Source organism: Rutilus rutilus, assembly GCF_951802725.1.
Source record: "Rutilus rutilus genome assembly, chromosome: 18".
Lineage (NCBI taxonomy): Eukaryota > Metazoa > Chordata > Actinopteri > Cypriniformes > Leuciscidae > Rutilus > Rutilus rutilus.
The window spans coordinates 36,418,401-36,428,400 of NC_140231.1; the positions used below are offsets into that span (position 1 = coordinate 36,418,401).

General features: G+C 44.5%; 2 protein-coding genes across 5 annotated transcripts in view; both read right to left on the reverse strand.

Annotated features, from left to right (window-relative positions):
• Nucleotides 1-1,738, reverse strand: part of nop14 (NOP14 nucleolar protein homolog (yeast)) — an 18,036-nt gene extending 16,298 nt beyond the window's left edge. Inside the window, exons 1-4 of the mRNA XM_084387664.1 lie at nt 1,371-1,738; nt 869-1,003; nt 629-770; nt 397-536 (exon numbers count right to left, since the gene is read on the reverse strand). Coding sequence (XP_084243790.1) covers nt 397-536; nt 629-770; nt 869-1,003; nt 1,371-1,559 — 606 coding nt within the window. The 5' untranslated portion in view covers nt 1,560-1,738. The remainder of the gene's footprint in view (nt 1-396; nt 537-628; nt 771-868; nt 1,004-1,370) is intronic.
• A 1,433-nt stretch (nt 1,739-3,171) lies between these two features.
• Nucleotides 3,172-10,000, reverse strand: part of lhfpl2a (LHFPL tetraspan subfamily member 2a) — a 25,222-nt gene continuing 18,393 nt past the window's right edge. For 2 of the 4 annotated variants that reach the window (XM_084387702.1, XM_084387703.1), the window contains exons 2-3: nt 7,172-7,754; nt 3,822-4,185 (exon numbers count right to left, since the gene is read on the reverse strand). In XM_084387702.1, the coding sequence (XP_084243828.1) occupies nt 3,929-4,185; nt 7,172-7,598 (684 nt within the window). In that variant the 5' untranslated portion in view covers nt 7,599-7,754 and the 3' untranslated portion in view covers nt 3,822-3,928. Of the gene's footprint in view, nt 3,793-3,821; nt 4,186-7,171; nt 7,755-10,000 lie in introns of those variants that run through there. The other 2 variants (XR_014625250.1, XR_014625251.1) reach the window with 2 other exon arrangements.

Below are 10,000 nucleotides of genomic sequence, written 5' to 3' on the forward strand. Positions count from 1 at the left end.
GAGTGAACCCTTGGTATTTCAGTTAACCCTTGGTTATAGTTATTGTTACAGATATCGTTATAGTTATTGTTACAGATATGATTATTGTTAGTTATAATTATTGTTACAGTTATAATTATTGTTACAGTTATCATTATAGTTGTTACAGATATAATTATTGTTACAGTTATAGCTATTTTTGCAGTTATCATTACAGTCAGTGTTACAGTTATTACAGCTACCACTATAATTATCATTACTTGTTATTGCAATTATCATTACTGCTATCATTACAGTTACAGCTATTGTTGTCGTTATTGTTACAGCGATCATAGTTATCGTTTACATTACCATCCAATGGTGTAGACAGGATTAATCATGATAAAGTAACGTTGTATTATTTGAAGAAACACTGACCTTTTCCTGTTTGGATTTGATGATGAGTTCTTCGATCAGTTCCTGTCGTGACTTGTGTTTGTGTTGCTCATCTTCATCTCCAGCACTCTTCATCCTCAGTAAACCTCCACCACCGCCGAAATGTGAGGCGGTCAGTTCAGCTGCAGAAACAGAGACGGTCAGTACAGGACTTGAGCGTAACGATATAAATGAGAGCCACTGATAGGGAACGTCACATGTTTAAACGCGTCACCTGACAGCAGTCCCTTCTCCTCAGAGTCACTGTCGCTGTCAATCACGTCCGTCATCTTCTCCATCTCTGCCAGAGACTGCCCGTAATGCGTCAGCTCCTCTTCCTCGTTCAGATTAAACATGTCCTTCCTGTCGTGAGTACGCTACACACACACACACACACACACACACAGCATCAGTAGATGCCCATGATGACAGTGAATGTGATGATGATGATGATGATGATGATGAGGTGTGTCACCTGTCTCTCCAGTGTGAATCTCTGCAGTATCTTCTCCTCAGGCGTGATCTTACTGTCATATTCACCGAAGCGTCTGTCAACGAATCTGTTGTTCTTGCCTTTGAGTCTGAACTCCTTCAGGAGAGTTTCCTTCCTCTGTGGAGTCAAACACACACACACACACACACACACACACACACATGTCATCAGACACTCTCGGCGTTACAGTCATCACTCGTTACAGCTGTCCGTCATTACAGTTACAGCTATTATAGTTATGGGTACTATCGCTATAGTTGTTACATTTATTGTTATTGTTACAGCTATTGTTATAGTTATCGTTCCAAATATCATTATAGTTTTTGTTACAGCTATTGTTATCATTGTAGGTATAATTATTGTTACAGCTATCAATATATTTATTGTTACAGATATAATTATTGTTACAGCTATCGTTATAGTTATTGTTACAGATATTTACTCATGAATATAAGTGTGTAATCATGGCTTTACTGTGTCTTACCTTCTGATTGGCTCTGGATCGCGAGACCCCCGGCAGACCCACGTCATGTTTACTCTTGCGACCCAAAACGTCGAACTTCTTGCGATTGATTTTCACCTCGAACGGGTTTTTCTGGATCTCCGGAGCCGCTTTAGACTTGCGGACTTTATCAGACAACCCGCTGCTCAACTTCTGCTGTTTCCTCATCATTCAACCCGCAGATCACAGACTAAACAACAGATCGATGTGATAATTCACTTACACAATCATAATCATGAAAACAAGCGTTAAATCCCGAGAGCGTTCATGTGTTCCTCATCACAAACTCACACGCTGCGGACACGAGCACACACACACACACACACACGCGCGCGCGCGGAGCACAGACACTGATGGGGAGATTAGCGCCACCCTGCGGTCAGGAGAGGAACAACACACACACACGCGCTAATGGGGAGATAAACTGCACACACACACACACACACACACACACACGACACGAGCTCTCATATCTTAAGTTTGCATCGTTGATTCTGTTATGTTTCTGTTTATCTCTGTGAAGCTGCTCTGACACGATCTGTATTGTATAAAGCGTCATAGAAATACATGTGGAATTAAATGTAATAGGTCTTGTTGAAATGGTGAAAGTAATAAATGCTCGTTTGAGCAAATACATCTATGAATGTCACAATAAAGCCAAAATGCAGCTAATTACATTTCCAAGACTTTTATTTTGTAAAATAAAACAAAGTTGCAGTTGAACACAAAACAACAGCAGGGGTCGCTGTGATCATGTGTGTGTGTGTGTGTGTGTGTGTGTGTTCACGGTAATAATGAACAGCAGTCACGTGATGATGTCACTGCGATTACGTCACTGGAACGAGCAGCTCATCTCATGCTGCACAAATAAGCCAAAGAAGAAGATATATATATATATTCCCTGCTGTGGTTTGTAAGTCATTTGCTCTGCCAGAATATAGAAACACACACACAGTCTTTCTCCAGATGTTTCACCACACAGGCTGAGTGTGTGTGTGTATCTTTAATCTAGACCATACTCGTGTATTTACTTGTTGGCTAATTGCAATGGAAGCCTGCTGGTCACCTACACACACACACACACACACACACACACACACACACACACACACACACACACACACACACTCTCTCTCTCTCTCTCTCACACAAACACACACACACACAGACAGAGAGAGAGCTTCTGCAGTTTGTCTGGACTCTCTTGTCGTTTGTGTAACGGTGGATGTCTTGCGTCAGCAACACACGCCGGGTCAGAGGTCAACTTGTGCTGGAGTGATTATGGGTTAATAAGAGGAGTGTGTGTGTGTGTGTGTGTGTGTGTGTGTGTGTGTGTGTGTGTGTGTGTGATACGCGACCGACACACACTAAAGTTTCACAAACGACTGAAGAAAATCTGGAAACAATCAGGACGATTTTCAGGCGCTCGTTTCTTTCTTTTTTGAATGACACAGGATGTGAGTCAGGATTTGGCCCGTGTGTGTGTGTGTGTTCAGTGTCTGTGAGTGTGTGTGTGTTCAGTGTGTATTGTGTGTGTGTTGATTGTGATTCTCCAGCACTGTTCCGTGTGTCAAACGGCACTTAAAAGAGCTCAAAATGTCCTCACTTTATTCTGTCTTCATTCCTATGGTCTAAAACTCAAACTGGTCCACACACACACACACACACACACACACACACACACACACACACACACACACACACCCCAGTGCTCCAGGGGTCACTGACCTCCAGAGTGTTTTGCAGGAAGTTCAAGAGAAAAACAGACAGAAGCTCGTGTTTTAGTTATGGCTTCTTTATTTGGCAGAGATGAAGGTGAACACACACACACACACACACACACACACACACACACACACAGAGAGAGAGACACACACACACACACACACACACACACACACACACACACACACACAGAGACACAGACACACACACAGACACACACACACAGACACACACACACAGACACACACACACACACAGACACACACACAGAGACACACACACAGAGACACACACACACACACATACACACAGAGACACACACACACACAGAGACACACACACACACAGAGACACACACACACACACACACACAGAGACACACAGCGTTCAGATCAGGGTTCTGTGGAGCAGTCGATCTCAGGTGTGTGTGGGTTTGGCACTGGAGAAGCGAGATCGAGCGCAGTGGTTTCCCACAATCCTTCAGAATGATATTTACATTATATACAGCATATGTACACCAGACGAACACACATCAGATCATCCAATGCGAGACACACACAGACAGTGGAGCAGGGGCTTCTGGGAAGGCGTATCACAGGCCGCCGGGGCTTCTGGGAAGGCGAGTCACAGCAGGCAGTGGAGAAGGGGCTTCTGGGAAGGGGGCGTGTCACAGGGGCTTCTGGGAAGGGGGCGTGTCACTGGGGCTTCTGGGAAGGCGAGTCACAGCAGGCAGTGGAGAAGGGGCTTCTGGGAAGGGGGCGTGTCACTGGGGCTTCTGGGAAGGGGGCGTGTCACAGGGGCTTCTGGGAAGGGTCCTACAGCAGGCAGATCAGGCTCTTGCCCTCCTCGATCTCCTCCTGCACCTTGTCGCTGGACGTGGCGACCTCGGCCTGCGCGGAGAACACGGCGCACAGGAAGCTGAGGCCGGTGCCGCCCAGCGCCGTGTAGAACGCCCAGCCCACAGAACACAAGCCCAGCTGATAGGGGGACGCGTCCGGCCCGCAGTACAGCTGGACCTTAGCAGAACCCCAGCCCGCGGGGTAGAGCAGCAGACCCAGCATCAGGAGCAGACCTGCACACACACACACACTCATCAGAACATCAGACCTACACACACACACACATACACACACACACACACACACAATCATCAGAACATCAGACCTGCACACACACACACATACACACACACACACACACACAATCATCAGAACATCAGACCTGCACACACACACACTCATCAGAACATCAGACCTGCACACACACACACCAGACCTGCACACACACACACACACACACACCAGAACATCAGACCTGCACACACACACACACACACCAGAACATCAGATCTGCACACACACACATCAGAACATCAGACCTGAGTGTGTGTGTGTGTGAGAGAGAGAGAGAGAGAGTGTGTGTTCAGTGTGTGTGTGTGTGTGTGTGTGTGTTCAGTGTGTGTGTGTGTGTGTGTGTGTGTGTGAGAGAGAGAGAGAGAGAGTGTGTGTTCAGTGTGAGTGAGTGAGTGAGTGAGTGAGTGTGTGTGTGTGTGTGTCAGAGAGAGAGAGTGTGTGTTCAGTGTGTGTGGTGAGTGAGTGTGTGTGTGTGTGTGTGTGTGTGTGTGTGTGTGTGTGTGTGTGTATGAGTGAGTGTGTGTGTGTGTGTGTGTGTGTGTGTGTGTGTGTGTCTGTGGGGTGTTTAGTATAATATGAGGAAATGAAAGTAGGTCATAAATTCTTTCCACATGTTGTTGAGGGTCTGAAGGTCTCAGAGCTGCAAACACACACACACACGACCATCACACACACACACACACACACACACACAGAGATGGGCAGTATTTTAATTACATGTATTTGAAATACGTATTTAATTAGTTTTGAGTATTTTGTAATTTGTATTTTCCTCAACAAAAAATAAATGAAATGTAATTTGTATTTAAAATACTTATTTAAATATATCATTTTATTTCGCATATATTAACGTTCATCACCAGGCTTGAGCACCAGACACATACAGAATACCAACAGATGCAAGAGAATCACGTGACGTGACGCACCGGGGTTCTCAGAAGAGGAGGTCGTCATAGTTGCGGAAACTTCTATAGCAGTGAATGTGAAATATATTTTTTGTGGTTTCATTTACTCAAATATCAGCAGAAAACGCCACAACAGCGCTTCACAACTTACAAGAAGAGTTACAAAATAAGTAGAGATTAAGTAAAGAAGTCGACTTCACTGTCACAGCCGCCGTATCAGAAACACACTCACACCAGCGGTAACTGCATTATGTGTAATAATACAAATATAGTGTTAAATGTACGTATACATTAAAACATGATAATATAAAAACCATGTAAAGGTCCAGCTCGCTCACTGTGAACAAGGTCAGTAAAGAAGCAGCTTTAAGGTGAAGCATCTAGTCTACTATCCCACCAGAAGCCCATCACAGGAGACTGGAGCAGACAGCTAGAGCTGCTAGCTAAAGAATCATTTACGTGTTTTGGTATCATGTAGTTTCACTGGTAAAGACCTTTTTTCTTGACACCGAATCTAAAAAGAAAAGCCGAATGCTGATGCTGAATGTCAGCGCCATCTGCGCTTGTACTGGATCTGATACTCATTTCAGATGCTTCAGTTATTGTTCTCAACAGCCAAAAGCCTGTTAAATACCAAATAAACATCTTGTTTATGTCTACTTATATTCTTTCTTGTTTGTTGCTTAAAGAAAAAAAAACTGAAATCGGGATCGGGATCGGCCATGAAGAATCATGATCGCTGGATCACTACTCCCTGATGTCCCTGATATCCCTGATGTCCCTGATGTCCCTCTACAGACACACCAAAAGAAGAATCTGAATTCCTGACAAGGTACAGCTTCATTAATGACTGTCATAAGTTATATAGATAGCCTTACACCAAACACAAGGTTTTGAATGAAATGATTTGGTTGTTTCAAATATTAAGCATTACAGCAGAATTTCTGATTATTGCGCGACCAGCAGGAAAACACTGACGCGTCACACAAGCTGCTCTGCGGGAAGGCGTCGAGAAACTCTGAGGAATCTTTCAAGAATTACAACAAACTTCTCAGAATCGCTCCACGCCCAGCGACAGCGACATGATGTCATCATGCTGAATTACCCATCAGCCCTCACTCTGCTCAGGGTCAGAGGTCAGACTGACTCACACATCAGAAGTATCGTCTGGAAAACAGATGAAGTGACCTCATCATCCCATGTGACCTGTTCCAAACACACTCACACACAGACACACACACACACACACACACACAGACACACACACTCACACACAGACACACACGCACAAAGAAGTCTGTATATGGGCGTGCATGTGTGTGCGTTTGTGTGTGTGCGTGTGTGTGCATGCGAGCGTGTGAGTGTGAATGTGTGCGTGTGTGTGTGCATGCGAGTGAGTGTGTGAGTGCGTGTGTGAGTGTGAGCGAGCGTGTGTGTGTGTGTGTGAGTGAGTGTGTGTGTGTGAGTGTGTGTGTGTGTGTGTGTGTGAGTGAGCATGTGTGTGTGTGAGTGTGTGTGAGTGTGTGAGTGAGTGAGTGAGTGAGTGAGTGAGTGAGTGAGTGAGTGAGTGTCTGTATGTGTGTGTGTGTCTGTATATGTGTGTGAGTGTGTGTATGAGTGTGTGTGTGAGTGACTGACTGAGTGAGTGTGTGTGAGTGAGTGCGCGTGTGAGTGAGTGAGTGAGTGAGTGTGTGTGTGTGCGAGTGTGTGTCTGTATGTGTGTGTGTGTGTGTGTGTGTGTGTGTGTGTGAGTGTGTGTGTGAGTGAGTGAGCGTGTGAGTGAGTGAGTGCGCATGTGTGTGAGTGAGTGTGTGAGTGTGTGTGCGTGAGTGAGTGAGTGTGAGTGAGTGCGCGTGTGTGTGAGTGAGTGAGTGAGTGTGTGCGAGTGTGTGTGAGTGTGTGTCTGTGTGTGAGTGAGTGAGTGAGTGAGTGCGCGTGTGTGTGAGTGAGTGTGTGTGTGTGTGTGTGTGAGTGAGTGAGTGAGTGAGTGAGTGAGTGAGTGTGTGTGTGAGAGTCTCACCGGCGATGGCCTGCAGGAGTCCGCACACGTTGAAGATGCTCTTCTTCATGATGCTCTGGAAGCACATGGTGAAGACGGATATGAAGGCCACGGCGCACAGCATCAGGATTCCCGCCGCTAGGAAGATGGCGGAGGCCTTCCAGAACCCGCTGGCGATCTCCGAGAAGCTGACGGCGTACGGGCCGCACAGAACGCCGCGGCGCAGGTGAGGCAGGCGTAGACAGCGCCCGTAGATGCCCAGCGTGGGCCGGTACGCCTCGCCCGTCGCCCCGTGAACACCGTGGACACCCGAGAACACGGCGTCCGGTGCGCGCGGGAACCCCACCAGCCAATCGGTGCTCATGAACGCGATGAGCTCGCTGAACGCCGCTACGATGCTCAGCAGCGTCCACAGCATCGAGCGGCACGTCACGATCACGTGACACATGGTGCGCTGGCGGATGAGGTCAAAGGTCAGCGTGGGGTTCCTGAGGGGGGAAAGGCTCTCGTTCTCTTCGCTCGTTCTGTCTCTCTCTTCTTCTTACTCGTCCTCGAGTGGATTCTACATCTTAGTGCGAGGGTTTGAGCATCGTCTCACAAACAACTGCAGGAGGAGAGGAAACATAAACATAGCAGTTAAACATGTTTGAATTGTGTTCTTCAGTCGGAACATTTTTTATTTTTTTTTATTTTTTTGTCTTCTGAAAAAAAATTCTTCACTGGAATGATACGAAACTTGGTAAAGGTTTTGGCACTTGCTGTGTAAACACACACACACACACACAAATCCACAAAAATCATGGACAAGATTCGACAGGTGAAATGGTCCTGTAAACAATAGTCACACTTGTGTTTCTCGAGATCAAAAACAAGCGCATTGTAAATGATTGAGACGAAGTTCCTCTAGTGGAAGCGTTTGGTACTGCAGCCGAACAACATCTCACTGAAAGATCATTTACTGAGATATCAACCTCAAATTATGAACAAAACTCGTTTAGATTTATGGCTTTGATTTTCTCACAGTTTTAGAGTAAAACATGTTTTTGAAAATATATATATTTGATATAATTTAAAATAGTATTTTTGTGCATTTTTCATAACAATACACGTAAAATTCTGTTACTTTTTTTAAGTTCACTTTTTAAAACTTCTTTCACTTCATCAATAATCTGCCAAGTGTCGTCTCTATAAAGAGATCAAACTTCAGTCTGTCGCTCTAAAGCGTTCAAGATTTACCACAGTTTAAGTTGGAAATAAAATTTTCAGGTCTACGCTCAAAAAGTGTCCTAAAAATACAAAATATTAAATAAAAAACATTATCAAACTAAAATATAGTACATTTATTTCAATGACAAAGAAACACATTCTGTAATTTTTGACCGACACGCGTAGAACACCAGAGGGTTAAACCTGTGTGTTCTGAGTGTCAGAGACTGATGCGCAGGAGTCGGAGTGATGCGGCGGCGCTGATGCGGACGCTGTGATTGTCATCAGTGTTTGTGTTCTTCTGAGAGTCTGAATGACTACACTCAACCAGACACACACATGTGATGATGTCATTAACCAGCCCAAACGAACAGCCACGAGTCCCGACAGCAACATAAGACCACATCACCACACACACACACACACTCACGAGTCCCGACAGCAACACAAGAGCAGAGCAACATGATGAAGAGTGGAGGACCACGACGCCACACACACACACACTCGCACAACCAGATGAACTGATAATATTCTGATCCGATCTGACCTCTGACGTGTAGGCTAATGCCTGAATCATAATCATAATCATAATCACACACTGTTGGCTCGTTGGCCAGAGCAGAACTGAGGCTGAGTCTGGTTTCTCACGAGGGTTTCCTCCATTCTGTCACTGATGGAGTTTTGATTCCTGCCGCCTTTGGCTTTTGGCTTTTAATTTAATATTCAACACTATTATTGATCTCCTGCATTGACACCATTATATGAGAACTGAACTGAGCTGGCGTATATACATATAAATTAACAAAATTAATAACTTTTTTACAACAGAAATGAACCATCACTGAACTTACTTAAGCTGGACTGTGACGCTATTTTCTTCTGGAAACAAACTCTGTTGCATTATTTTCCTGTTATCACTGTAAAGCTGTGCTGTAAAAAGCGCAGTGTAAATAAAGGGGACTTGACTAACGAGTTTCCCGTGACCGTCATGAGCTCGTCAAGGTCTAAGTTTCTGTACATTTGATTTGAAACAGTTATGAGAAGCCTTAGAATAAAGATGAATAACGTAATGATGCTCATATGTGCTCTACTCATACAGACACATGATTTAACCCGTTCACAGCAGGAACAGTTACTATAATAACTAGAAAAAAAGTTTGTTGAGACAAACTTTAAGTTGGCTTGAGAAATCCGGACCAGAGAGTTTGAAGTTTAAAGTAGTTTAAAGTTTGATAGATAGATTAGTTAGAAAGAAAGAAAGAATAGTTAGAAAGAAAAAGATTAGTTAGAAAGAAAAAGAAAGATTAGTTAGAAAGATAGATAAATAATAGATAGATTGATTGATTAGTTTCAATGAAAGAACTATTAGTTAGAAAGAAAGATAGAAAGATTAGTTAGAAAGAAAGAAAGATTACTTAGAAAGAAAGAAAAAAAGAAAAGTAAGAAAAATGTGTTAGAAAGAAAGAAAGATAAGCCCCTTTCACACAGCGCATTGAACCCGGGAAATTGCCGGCAAATTGCCGGAACGCCTTCTGTGTGAACGCAAACACGACCCGGGATTGATGCCGGCATCGATGCCGGGTTGGGGACCTAGTAACATTGCCGTGTTCAGTCCCGGAACGCGCGCTGTGTGAACAAAAGCCG